The 14,841-nt window shown below is 33.1% G+C and overlaps 1 protein-coding gene across 1 annotated transcript in view; it reads right to left on the bottom strand.

Moving 5' to 3' along the window:
- Positions 1-2,426: 2,426 nt before the first annotated feature.
- LOC137396511 (uncharacterized) overlaps positions 2,427-14,841 on the bottom strand; it is a 34,819-nt gene continuing 22,404 nt past the window's right edge. Inside the window, exons 9-13 of the mRNA XM_068082817.1 lie at positions 12,849-13,007; positions 7,088-7,207; positions 6,585-6,913; positions 2,996-3,331; positions 2,427-2,869 (exon numbers count right to left, since the gene is read on the bottom strand). Of these exons, the coding sequence (XP_067938918.1) occupies positions 2,845-2,869; positions 2,996-3,331; positions 6,585-6,913; positions 7,088-7,207; positions 12,849-13,007 (969 nt within the window). The 3' untranslated portion in view covers positions 2,427-2,844. The remainder of the gene's footprint in view (positions 2,870-2,995; positions 3,332-6,584; positions 6,914-7,087; positions 7,208-12,848; positions 13,008-14,841) is intronic.

The raw sequence follows: 14,841 nt of genomic DNA, 5'->3' as shown, positions 1-14,841 counted from the left end.
GCTATGCCATGAATTTCTGGGTTTTGGCTTTATTATAGTTTAGCCTCACTGTTTCACAGGCCTATTTCTTCCCAGACGTTAGCCATTCTATCCTGGGACGGTCAAAGTTCAGATAGTCAGTCTTCTAGCCATGTCGATATTCCTTCTTTTTAAACTGGCTGCTGGGTCTTTTTGAAATCCCAGCAGGGCCAAGCTATTCACATAGCGCTGAGGTTGGTTGGGCGGTTTTTGTTCAGCAGAGATATCAGTTGGTCGGCTTCCTTCACAATAACAAATATTTTTGTGGAGAGTGTTTGTATCAAGAATCGATGTGTGTATCCACTCTATTTTTAAACGATACTTATTTCATTCGAACTTTTATTATAGTGTTCCAGCATGTATGTAAAATAGTGGGCATTTTTTAAAACTTATCTGCATTTGTTAAATCAAATTTTATTTTATACCGGTAACTTATAAGCATAGTGCTTTCAATTTTTTGTAAATGTTAAGTTTATCATTAACATTATTGTGGAAAAACTTTTTATTATACAGATCTCTAGTCAAATGATCTATATGCAATGACACATGTATTTAAGTTGTTTGGGTTTTAAAAAGCTATTGTTAACATAAGGTAAAATCTATTTAAGTATAATGTAATCATTTATTATATGGAGCAAACTCATTAGCAAAATGCACCATGAGCATAATTTGTTAAGCAGTTATCAGAACTTAATAAAAAAATATTGTAGCTCTTCATGCAATGGAATAGTGGAAATGTTTAGAAACCCTGTACTATGGGCTCTGTTGGCACACTCATATTCAAGCCACATGATCACATTACAATGTAAGTAGTTGTCAGCACTCTCCAAAAATAATGCAACTCTCAATGCCTTCAATTTTACATCTTTGTAAGGATGAGAGATCCAACAATCCTTCTATTTTTCATGTTGTCATTTTATCATTGTTGGCCATCTTTGTAGACTATTTTTATTGCTAAAAGCACAAAGCTTTAGCAATGAGTTCTGGAAAATGATGCTCTTGTTTGCAATTTTATATCATAATATTAAAACCAAACCAAAAGACACTACTAAATAAAAATAAAGATCGTTTTCTAAAAACATGCCGGCTTTTTTGTAATCGAGCGCATGTGCAAACGGCTTGATGACGTCAAAAAAAATGATGGGTAATGCAATTTGGTGCAAAAGAATTAGTGATCACATTTTTGATTGTATGAGCTCTGCATATAGAATATTAGCCTGTCTTGACAAACTGTCATTTTTGTGGAGTTGTCCCCGTCGAGCGGGCGAGCAACAACAGCTTGTCACAAGACGTTCTGCACCTGATGCATCAGCTGCACTTATAGGGAGTTGTACTCTTCCGTCTATGTGGCTTGGTTGCGATGTTATGTCGGTCGCTCCATTGGTAATCATAACAGATTTTGCGCAAAGATTTATGTAGAAAGTTTGAGATAAGAACGTTTAACTAGCGACCCGTCTCTGCAGTAAATTTTAGTAGAATTTGAAAACTTAGACAACAACAGCGACTAAACATGTCGTTATTTGTGCGATCGGTCAGTTTTATTTCTATTTTTGTATCAGTCAGTTTTATTTGCTCTTATTGATTTTATTTTCAATTTATTTTATTCTTAATTTCTACCAAAGTTTATCACAGAGACTGGTCTGTTTTTTTTCTACATACATTTTTGCGTGAAATCCGTTATGATTACCAATGGAGTGGCCGATATAACATCGCAACCAAGCCGCGTAGACAGAAGAGTACAACTCCCTATAAGTGCAGCTGATGCATCAAGTGCAGTACGTCTTGTGACAAGCTGTTGTTGCTCGCCCGCTTGACGGAGGACAACTCTGCAAAAAACAACAGGTTGTCAAGACAGGCTAATAAAAGTTTAAAAGTCTTAAAGTTTTAAAGTCTTGTAAAAGTTTTTAGTGAGTGTTAATAGTTGTTCTATTAAGCTTTGACATTATCCTCTACTGTCTATCTTTATTGGTGGCGCATATCATGTAACTAAAGTTTACAAGCACGCACAGGGCTTTGCCGATGCTCGCCATTTAACCACATATAAAACAGATATTTCATACAGATCTTGAGCTATTAGATGTATGCAAAGAGAATATGACTAAACACCTGCTAGTAGGTATGAATCAACTGAACATTAAAGCCCGTCCAGCTCAATGTACAAGTTGAAGCTTGCTAATATACACATTTAGTTACGTAACACTTGTACAAATCACTACTAAAAATCTTGCAATGTTGCAGCATCATTCCTTTACATCGTTTCAAAACTGTAGACATTTAAAAATAAGGTTTGCCTTTAAAAAAACACCAGGGACCTTCCATTTCATTCATATGTCAAAGGTTGGAGCAACAGTTCATCAAATTGCTATGTGTTAGTGTTGCAAGCAAATGACTATATTTATTAAGTTTTGTAGAGAATTGTTGGAGTTATTCATTCTTGAATATATATGTAAAACTGAAAAATAAATTTTTTTATCAAGATGCTACATTTATAATATTTCAATAGGCATTCCAATTTATACAAATAATATTTTGAAACTAAAGAATAACAAAGTATGTCATTTAAATAAACAAATTTAGCTAATTAAAAAACACAGTAATTTTAATTAATTGATTTACCACACGCCGTGCTCATAAATGATTATGTGAGGAATCTACTCCATAATTTAATTTGCACTCCATGATGAAGGAAAGATATCATGAAACTGTGAAATACCAAAGTCCGTTATCGTGGTGAGCATATGGAGCGAATTATTGTGTAGTTGTGCTTAGATCAATATGCTAGGGTTGTCAAAAAGCTGAAGAGGTATTAATTAAGCTGAAGCAGCGTCAATCATCGTCATGAGGGCTCTGTCTAAAATAAAAATACAGGTGAATTGTCACTGGTTCTAACAACCAGCACGGTTCCAATTAAATCATGATAACATATTGATAGGAGGGAGTGTTGAAACCGTTGTAAACATGATTATATCTAACTCACAATTTTGGTCTAATCGGTCGATTTTCCCGGACTTCATCATCAACGAAATATTGATTGTCCGTGTCCAAGCCTCGTTCTTGAACACCAAAGCCATTCACTGGAAAAGGATTAAAAGCACTTTTATTCCCAATGTTTCTTGCTTGGTTAAGATGTTCTTCCGCGTTGTCGTTATATTCTTCGGTCCCAAAAGCATTATCACGAGTCCCTTCAGAAACATCATCATCATGACCTTCTGCGCCAATGTCATTGTCATGCCTCTCGGCAGCATGCTCTTCTTCACCATGTGGTAATGAAATTTGCTCATTTGCGCGTTCACCATTGATTGGAAGTTCTATCCTGTGAAATTGAAGTATTTTAAAGCGCTATATTTTAGCAGTGGTTCCTATTTCCTATTTGAACTTAAAGTGTAAGATATACTAAAAGACATAACAATAAACTCTTTGTAAATGTCAAATTATTTTGTACATAGTTGTTAATCATAATTTATTATTGGTGATTTACCTTCTTCTAATTGCTGGGAAATGAATTTTTGAAATGTAACAAAATGTAACAAATTTGCTGATAAAATTTTAATGTTATCTGTCATTGTTTTACAAATAGTTGTTTCTCAATGATTTAACAGCATTTTGACCTATAGTGTTTTCTAAAAAACATGACGAAGCAGAAAATTTAATCACTGCTGCCGTCTTAACTTTACCGATATGCAAATTCTCTAACATATGCTCAGTTATAGTTAAGTTCAGTTAATAATAGGGTAGCTGGTCATATACCACAAAATACTTGCTCCCTATAAGAAAGCCTATATACTACGCAATATGTTTTTTTTTAAATCTGTAGCAAGCCTTTCTCTTAAGACCAGAGGTTTGCTAGACAAAGTAATAGTAAATCAAGTCTAACTCAAGTATTTGCTACAGTATTTTTAAATTTTGACTTGTGTTACAAGTCAAAATTGATTGACAATAAAGATTTCACTATTTGTTCTGTTTATTAACTTTAATGAGTCATACACACCATGAGGCACCATGTTTGCTGTTTAGTTACGTTTTAAAATATAAAAAACATTAGAGTCTAGCGTGTGGTTGGAGATTACCAGGTGTGTCCATAAAGTCCAGATAGTAACTACATGGGTAATTGTACTAAAGGTGGTTGATTATTGCAGGTGTGGAAGTGTCAAATCAGCAAGCTTAATGTCTTTAGTTTAAGTTCGGTAGTAAGCAAGCTTCTACTCCAACCTTTAAACCTGGTTTTGAACAAACTGGTGACACACTGACAGACAGACTGACAGACATAGCTTTTATTAAAATAAACATTGAGAACAAATTTGTAAAAGTTTTGTACAAAACAATTGATTTTTTCGGATTATTATTTTTGTGCCACAGAAAAGATGATAATAATTTGCAAAGAACCATTAAGTTTCTTTCAGTACAAGTAGCAACATAACTTATCTTTATATTTGAGGGTATTTATGCAAACTTTATATGGCTCTATTTACAGTGATGCAACCAACGACATTACTCAGTCAAAGTCATAATTCAGCTATCCTTCAGATCGTGTCGCCAGAATGGTTTAAGATTAAAGTCTACAAAACACAAATGGGTTCAAAATGCTCAAGTCAACTGAAAGGGCAATTATGATGTCTCTAGTTGCTCAATCGCAGGCAGCATGACGACGCATAATATAATGACGTGATATCAATGATGACAATAACAGCTAATTATGTCATTTCACAGGTATCATTCATCTGGGCATTTTGACCGCAATCAAGAATTGTCAATTTTAATCTAGAAACATCCTGACAGTCAGTTCCCCTCAAACATCGCAAGCAATTACAAATGCTAGAAAATACCAATTATATTCGATAAAGTCGATTACATTTTTTTACGCAAATTCTTCTCTATTAAGGAGAAATGATGCCTCAAGTCATATCCCCACTGTTTGGTCTTGATTCTTCTTTTCTCCGAAAACAAAAAGGGAGTTACGAAATGATATATTTATAGAAAGAGTGGTCTCAAAAGTTTTGAGGCAGTTGATTTACAATAATATTAGCTAAACATCAATGTTGGTCATAGCAGCTTTAATCAAAATTCAGTATTGTTCAGGTAACCAATAAACAATTTATAATGATTTTAACTGCAACTTGGAAAATGCTGAAAAAGCGGTTTTGTATTAAATAATCTTTTAATAACCAATTCTCAATTCAAAATATGTTTTTAATCAAATCGTTTTCATGCTAATATAGTTTTATGATAAAAGGAAAAGGTATCACAAATTTATAATAAGGTTAGAGACTTGAAGCTGGTTCACACTATACGGCCATATGTCGGCACTTTTCTTTCCGTTTTCATCGTCGATTATGTGAACCATAAACCAATGACATGAATGAAGAAAGGCCAATGCGTCAAAAAATTTTGCAGCTTTCAAACGCTGCTGATATTTTGCTGAGCTTCGAGGACAGCCTGTACAATGTGGATCATTTTGGCAATAGTAACTTGTAGTCGCAGATAGCGTGTTTTGTTATTTTCGTTTATGATAGTCGCTGTGAGACTACGTAGTATTTGATTCAAGCCGTCAAAAATAAAGATATCCTTTTTCAAAAAGCTAATAAAGAAAATGAAAACCCAACATCACAGAGTAAATTGCTGTGCAAACACGGATATGTTTGTGGAAGTGTAAACACTGTCATCATCAATGATCACAAAAGTACTGTGGCATCAACGTCGAGTTAAGGGAATTTAGTATAAACCAGCCTGTTTCAAACAGTAATTACCAAATTTACTTGAACCCTGAGAGACGTTCTTGTCAACTATTTTGGCAGTAAGAAATTAAACCTTGATAAAAACTTCAAAGTTCTGTTTATTGCCAAGTTATTTCAAATAGTAACTTGATTAAAAGTCGCAAAACATATTCTCATAAAATAATATCATTTTTTTCTGTTTCTCTCTGCACATTTGCATAGAGAACTTTTGATGAGGATGCATCAAAAATTTTTGCAGCGGTCAAACTTTGCTGATATTTTTCTGAGCTTCGACGACAGCCTGCGCAATGTGAACAATTTTAACAATAGACATATGCAGCCACGGACTGCATGTTTTATTTTATTCCATTTATAATAGTTGCCGCAAGACTAGCTTTTGATCCAAGGTCACAAAAATAAAGAGATCTTTTTGCAAATCTTTTTTAAAAAAGTGAGCACATACATCACAGAGTAACTTGCCGTGCAAAAGTGGATGTGTTTTTAAAAGTGAAAACATTGTTATCATTGAAGATCACAGAAGCATTATGGCTGCAGCTCCAAAATAAAAGAATATGGCGTGAACCAGCCTTTGCAGCATACTTTTCAACTCGTCTCAAACAATAATTACTAAATTTCCTCAACCCCGGAGAGATGTTCTTGCTGACTAGTTTGCCAGTAAAAAATACATGTTGTTAAAGTTTTAAGTTTCTGTTTATCGACAAGTTATCTCAATTTTTTAATTGACTAAAAGTCACAAAACATTATAAATATTCACAAAATAAAATCATTTGCTATGTTTATTTTTGCACACTTGCTGTTAACTATCAAATTCATTGCAGTTTTTTGGTAACAAACCTGTTACGAATATGGTGATTTCCAGTTGGCATGCCTTCTAAATTCATTAGCGGCACATTGATATTTGTTTGACTATTTCGTTCATTGGTTTTGTTGCTTTCACAGCGGTCATCATCTCTACCTCTTCTGGGATCATCGCCATCATCACCGTCATTACCACCTGTAGTTCCAGCGACGTGATTAGATGGTGAACTTGTAGGAGTGTCACCACTTTCTTCGGAGGTATCCTGTTCTTGTTCTGCGGGCTCATTTGGGTCACGCTGACTCTGATTTTGATCGGTGCTATCAGTGTCATTTTTGCTGCCTGAATGTTGCTGCCATGGGCGTTTCTGAAACAGTTTAGCAACTGATTACAAGTAGCATATTTTTATACTTTATTGCTCACAAATATGCTCATTTATTGGTCAAATCTAAATGAAGTTCACAAAGTTCAATTATTCTTAGTTTTGGTCAAATACTTTACTAAAAACAAAAAGTTAACTCCATAACAGAAAATTACTCACTTTTTTCGTCGATTTTCTACCGCTGAAAGAGTCCAAGATAGGCTTAACTTTCTGTCCGAACCATGAAACATGATGGCGTTCACCAAAAAGATTTGCTTTTGGGGCGGTCATTGTGGAATTCTGCAAAATAATACCACTTGCAACATATATCAAAACAATATACATATAAACCCAATTTTTGTCATTTGTTGGTCAGTCATTCGTGATAAAGCTATAGAAATTAAAATTCTGCTTTGCACTGAAGTTGAGCTTAGAATTTCTAGGTCTACCAACAAGCATACTAACCACTATGCCAAAAAGCTACATTGCTATACAATGGAATAGTTGTAGTTTTACTCATTACACACATTACATCAAAATTTGCACGCATGGGGTGCTTGCCAAATACGCTGTCGGTTTCCACTAGCGCACTTAAAGATCATGATTTATTGAGTTAAAGAACATGATACATAGCAGAATGATAATCACAGTTTTTATAATGATAGAATAACTTACTAGCTTATAAGATAAATATAGCTAGTGTAACGATCTAGCTCAACTTACTAAAACTCATTAGGAAAAGAAAATTAGTCAATAACCACTGCATTGCCTGAAACTGTTTGTAAAATGTATTTTTATTAACATGGAAATGCCAGTCATTCATCTAGCTAATTTATGTAGTTGTATAAGCCTATACTTTCACTAAAGCATAAGTCAAAACAAATGCAAAACTGGAAAGGGTCTGAGGCAATGGTAACAAATAGCTCAGATAAAAGCATTGTAGAGTATTAAGGTCAGCTAATGGAAATAAATACTTATCTTTAGATTTCGAGAACAATTTAAAGCAGAAGAGAATGATTTTACTGTTTTTCTATTCATACTGTGCACTGCTACATTTTATTAATTGTGCCCATAGCAATCATTTCCCGTTGACACATAAAACAATAAACAAATTATTACGTTATTTAGATGTCCTGCTGAACTGTAACTAAATTATGAGCCTTTATGGCTAATCTAACCAGGAATACAGTAGTTGCTTTTAAAAAACATTGAAAACTGGCACCAACCATGATAAATTATTATGCTTGATTAGCTACAAAACTGTTATATTAGGTAGTTCAATAGTTTGACTGGCTACAGAAAGTCTAGTAGCAGCATTAGTTTACTAGCATTAAAATCTAACTCGTGGCAATGCTAGCAAAGAAATATAAGTTCAGAAAAATCATAAAAAGTGTTCACACCTGCATTAGAAACTGTCCCTGTTACTTGTTAGTTTCAAAAAGAGCAAAATTAATTTGAAAGCATGTAGAAAGCTTATTGAACTGGCATCACTTTTTCGGTTTTTAAGTTTTTAAGAAAAGGCATAAAATTCTCATAAAGAAAGTGGCATACATTTACAGCATCACCAACTTGGTGTTTGCATTAATCATAGAACTCTCGGTAGCAAATTTCCATACTCTCTGCACCTGGTATCAGAAGCTTTTCAAATATTCTAAAAACTGATTAAATAGTTTTACTGCATTAGATAAAAGTAGAAGTTTTTACAACAATTCAGATCTATAATATTTGACATTTTTATATCACTTAAGAAGTCGAAAGGGCATTAGAATTCGGCTAAGCTTACAACTTTTCAAAAACAACTTCAATGACACTATACAAGTTGATAAAAAGTGGCAAAAGCATTTTGTCATCAGCTGATGATTTTAAATGAAGTTTTTTAAGCTTTCAATCAGCTAAAAAAAACACAAAAGACATAATGCATGTATACTTGCACTACAACATACTATAAACGACTGCATAATCTCTTTGAACCAAGTTATCATACAAAAAACACTAGCCAAGAAAACAGTCAGCTGGGTAAAGGTATAGATGGATTTGAAACCCAGAATCAAGTCAATCAAAAGAGAAACTGAGAACAAAAGTGTGTTTAGCTTAATATCCAACTAACTTGTTTTTCTAACTAAAGTTTTTTCTAAGAGTTAGAGAAAGAGTTAGAGAAAGAGTTAGAACATTATGATGTGGCTGAAAATCTTACCTGCATCTTTTTATAATGCAATTTTTCTAGAAAAAACCAATTGAACATGCATTAAACATTAAAACATTGAACTACCTTTTTTCCCTTACATGTAGATTATTTTGTGCTAAAAGTGTCTAAGAGAACCTGAAAAAATCTTCTCTGGGTACTGGATAAAAAAAGTCAGCACAACATATGTTTAGAAATTTGGAGTTCATAAGTTATTACTCCTCTTGCACCAGTGATAGTTCTGAGCGTTTTCAATATCGAGCATGCGAATGTCTATTGAAACATCACACCACAACACAACGTGTGCACAACTCCAAATCTGCATCAACCGCACAACTCCAAATTTGCATCATACACACAATGGAAACAATGAATAATGCACCCGATTGCCTGTACATGTTCGTTTTCCAGTCGCCATGAGTTTGCCATGGCAGGGCTCGTTAATGCAGATTTGGAGTTGTGCACACGTTGTGTTGTCGTGTGATGTTTCAATGGAGATTGAAAATGGTCAAAATGGCTACGCCAGAGGTCATACATGTAGGTCAGAGCAAAACAATCCAACCTGTTCAAATTGAAATAACTGATGAACCATATTTAATTGGTAAAAGTTTACCTGAAGTCTGTTGAAAGCTATTTTCAGAGTACACAAAATAGTGAAAGTTAAAACGATACTGAATGAACTTACCCTATTTTTGCTATGAATTGTGACTAATGAATAAATTTGTTAAAACATTTAATATACATGTAGGCGCTGTTCTCTACTCAAAGGCAAAAATAGAAAAAGTTCATAAAAGAGCATAATTATTTTCAAATATTAAAGTTGAGAGTGTTTCATATCATGTATCAAAACTTTTTTTCCTAGAAAAGTGTTTTTACCTACAAACAGCTTCAGACTGTTGAAAAAACCTTACCTGCACTTTTTTAAATAACAGCAAACCTGTCATCAAAAAGCTTAAAATCTTACTGTTACAACATATGCAAAAATAGACATTCATTAGAGAAAAGCTTCAATCGAGATAATTCTACTGGGTGAGCAATCAAAAGTCTAGTGTTATTATTGCCTAGCAGCCTGCAAGCAAAAGTTCTGTGTATTTTAAAAAGCATTGTTGCGCAATTAATGTCTCCGTGATTTTGGCTGGGCATGTCTACGTTCAGTGACAAAAACCTCAATAACTGGAAACGTTCAAATTTGCTAAAAAAATTTTAAGGCTATATGTTATTTTTGTTAACACCAAGTGCTTTTTTTAAGATTTGAATTATATCTTGTTGTTTTCAGATGTTTTTGACTACTAGTCTTTCCACCAAACCAAACAAAGTTTATAAACAACTTCATAAAATCACAAAATATGCTAGAGTGTCAATTTTCTCATCTTGCATATCCTAGCAGCATTAGGGACAATCTATTTGAAATTTTATGGAATGATTTGTTTTGGTTAGAGGTGAGGTTCAAATAGACAGTGGCGTGGCATTTTTCAACTGACTTTTCAGAATTTGTAGGAGACCAATTTAGAGTTTTATTGGCGAAGCGCTGCTAATGTTGCCCATATTTTGCAACCCTTTTTGAATGGAGTGACATAACTTAATCAGCATCATCATATTCAATAACCAATTGTTCATATGTGCCAAAGTATCAAACCGAGTTAAACAAAAAACTACTTTGATTAAATCATTTTTGCCATACACACTTATTAATTATTTTTATGGGTCAATTTCAAAGTTTAAAAAAAATGGTCAAGCTATAGATTTTAAAAGTTACCTCAGATGCAATTTAACAATGCCTACCATTACATCATCTGGTGTTGCTAAAATGTATTCTCATCATTCACCAAATTGCTTCGAAGTCTTTAGGTAAGATTGTAAACCACATTATGGATGTATCTGAAAACAGCGGTTACGAGCTAGGCTTTAGCGATGTTGAGCCTAAGTGTAGTTCAGATGATTTTGCCAATCAATTTTTCTAGACACACCTTTACTAAAACCATGGCAACTACTGCGATAACAACAAAATAACTAAAGGTCGTTATTATAAATTTTTCTACTGGTCTCTTTTATCATGAGTTAATAAAGATGAAATAATGTCAATGTGAAGGTCAAACTGAGGTAGCCTTTAGTGGAAGAGTTACACTGTTATCTTCAGTTATTTTCTTATAGCAGTGTTCAATTAGAGGTGGCACTCAAATAAAGGTTACACTCAAATAGATGCTTCACGGTAAATACATTCTTTAATACCAAGAATAGCATCCATGGCGTAGTGATGCAAAATGCTTAATTTGCTAATAGGTAGTTTGGATTGAAATACTAAAAAGACCATTAGTGGTGACAAGAATATCATCTACCCTTAAATTGCTCTTGTATATGGTATGAATGAGATTTCCTCAATGATTGAGCATGCTGTCTACTTAGCTCACCGCAAGCAGGAGTTTGCGTCGTTTTAATGACCCATGATATACATAAATGGTTCTTTGGTCTAGGTATATACATGTGTATAGCTTTAGATGTATATCTACATATTATTACTTGAATGAAGTGTACTAGTTCTAGCAGTTTGTAAAAACCCTGTTAGGTATTAATGATGCAAAGATTTACCAGTAAAGGTATAAAATCGGATGAATGAAATTGAGACTAAATGCATCTGTTGCCAAAAATGGTATTCACACTGACCAAACATTTTTGTATACAAATTTTCTTTGATTACTGTTTTGGAATTATTTTGGGTTACCATTGTTGTGTCATTTGTGTTTCTTTTTAAGCACATCAGCGCTACATCTAAAATTCAGGTAAAATCTTGCATCATGCAATCGCTTGTTTTTATTATTTCGCAAACAGGGTTGACGTATCCAAAATGCAATTACAAAGAATCACAAAGTTCTTGCCTTTAAAAACTTCTAGATATTTTTACAATCTTTTACAACTTATATTTAGTCATACAAAAAAATTATTTCAGAAGTGGAACTGTCGCAATGGAAACATTTGATGAGCGCATTTGGAAAGCTTTGAAATGCCATTGATTTCATGATTTTTTTTAAATATCTGATGTATTTGTTGCAGCATTATTGCCTTATTATGATAAATGTGTACCCAAATAATAGCTGGCTCATGAAAAAGAAACAATACCTTGGATTTAAAATTTTTTTTTAAGTTAAGATTCCTGCATAAATATATAATTACCTCAATCACTCATAACGCATAGTTTTTATACACTACGACTACATTACTGACATTGTTTTAGAGATTTGGTTTGAAGCAACCAAATTAGTCATTTAAATTTTGTGTCAGCATAAATAGAAATATAATCATATTAATGATAAATATAGAGTTTCTGAAAAAGATGTTGACTCATAAATTAAATCTAAGCAAAACATAGTTTTAGTCTTATCTGATTTAAAACGCAGAGTTTTTTATTGATTTAATGTCATTTGTGTTATTTTTATGTGTATTTCTTAGTCCAAAACTTAAAAGGTAATTGATTTAACTGTTAGGAAAAAAGAAAAGTTTGGAATCCCTCAAAACAAGAAAAACTGCTTGTCTTTTAGCGGTAGACGGATGACAAAGTTGAAATCTTTCAAGCACCTTTAAATTGTTATCGTTGACAAGGAAAGGGAAAATAAAAAAACTCCTCACAGAAAACGCAACTTGATAACTGAAGAGGTACACTTCCTTTGCTAAAACTAAACAATAAAACGTCTATAGAAGGATTGATGTTAAGTTTTACTCCACAATATCTTATCTTGTAATATATCGACAACACTTTGTGTTTACCTGTAGTATAACATCAGTGATTACATGTTCCTTCACCAAAACAGACTTCGATAGAAAAGTTGAACACTGTTTCTTGCTAGTTTCAAAGAAAATATTACAAACTGGTTTATTGCTGACAATAGTTGATGGCCACTCAGAAGGGAAGCAAAATGGCGGAACCTAAAAGCCAAGCAACAGTGTTAGTTTTGTGAGAATGCAAAAAGACTTGATAAAATAAGGTAATCAGAGGGTGTCAGCTGCAGAAGCAGTCAATTCTAAACAGAAAAACTCAACTGAAGTCAGACAAAGGTAAAACTAAGGTCAGACAAAGGTTAAATAAAGATGGGAAAACAGTCAGATTGAGGTCAATGTAAGGTCAAAGTAAGTTGAACATAAGGATTATTTTAGTCAAGTAAATATATATATATATATATATATATCTATATATATATATATATATATCGCTCAAAGTCCTTCTGTGGATATGTAGGTATTCTGTAGGTTTTCCGGCTACAGCTATTATTAGAACACCTGAGCTGGACAACATTGCAGACTCAAAGTCATGGCTTACCGTCATTGGAAGCCTAACCTTAGTCACTAACTTAGTGGAATTTTCCATTGGAAATATTCCAGGCTACTACCTTGAAAGGTACAGTTGTTTGACAAAGTTTTATAACATTCACAGCTGTTTTTACTTTTCTCATGATATGTAGTTTGAAAGTGAGAATGGCAAATATTGTTATATATTAAATACAAATCAATTTTCTGTCCAAATACTCTTGACTGAAACCTTTGCATTAGCAAACCTAAAAATACTATTTTTTTTATTTTTAAATACCATACATTTTGGACTATAAACCGCACCCCTATATAAGCCACATTAGCTCTGTTTAAAAAAAAGATTAAAAAAATACATAGCCCGCACCTTTGTATATGCTGCAGAACACAAGATGGTGCCTTTGAACATGGCCGCAAGTTTGCTGGTTAAAATGGCAAAGTGCCGTTAGGCACTGTTCTTTATCAACCAACACCTTTTAACTTAGTGCCTAACGGAACAGTACCATTAGGCCTTGTTTCATTTTTTTGTTCACTGCTACAGGAGTACTAAGCGGATTTTCCGATTAATGTGCCCTAGCGGTGAAAGAAAAATCAACAGAATAGCTGCACCCTTACATAAGCCGCATGGCTCAAAACATCAGAAGAAAGTTATAGTCCAAAGTTATAGTCCTGCTAGTAGTCCGAAAAAGTATGGTATATATCTAAAGATCCAAATACTTTTAGTATATAATCTATATAACGTACACAAGTATTTATTCATGTATATATATTTCTGCATATATTTAAAAATATTTATTTGTTTTTATAAATATTCATTTATATATATTAATATATACTTATGGATGTGTAACTGATTTATCGTGGCATGTGAGCTAACAAACCAAATATTTTACAAAGGATTTATGCTGATCATTTTAACTGGTCTGGCAAGATTAACCTGTTATGCAACTTAAGGCTTGATAGTTTATTATTTCACTTTGCTTGTATTTTTATAATTAAATGTATAACATATAGTGATAAGTTTCACTTGGATTGCTATATATAATACTTGATACAACATAAAACAAGCACGATGCAAGTAATTTCAATACTTCTTTAGCCAAGTTTATAAGTTAACTGGAAAGCTTCAGTTAAAGCACCCAGTGTTAATAATTACGCATTTTGTAAAGTTTAAGCTAAGCAATTGCAACTGAGCTAATTCAATACAATTTGTAAAAAGAGGAGGCCATTTAAAAAACTCATCTTAATTTCAACATAATGATTAATTTTGTCAAGCTTTTAGTGGTAAGTTATAATATTATCAGTGCACTCTATTTTATGTAATGACAGTTAATGCAAATTAGTAACCATTCAAAATTTATGAATTTACACATCACTTTTCAAAACCTTTAAATTACTTCATAATTGTATCTTCAAGAGGAAACTTGAACTAGAGTTAGTTTTTTGTTCACTTGTA

The sequence above is a fragment of the Watersipora subatra genome, chromosome 5 (assembly GCF_963576615.1).
Source record: "Watersipora subatra chromosome 5, tzWatSuba1.1, whole genome shotgun sequence".
Classification (NCBI taxonomy): Eukaryota; Metazoa; Bryozoa; class Gymnolaemata; order Cheilostomatida; family Watersiporidae; genus Watersipora; species Watersipora subatra.
Note: the sequence above shows the minus strand (reverse complement) of the source record. Positions and strands in the feature narration are given on the sequence as shown.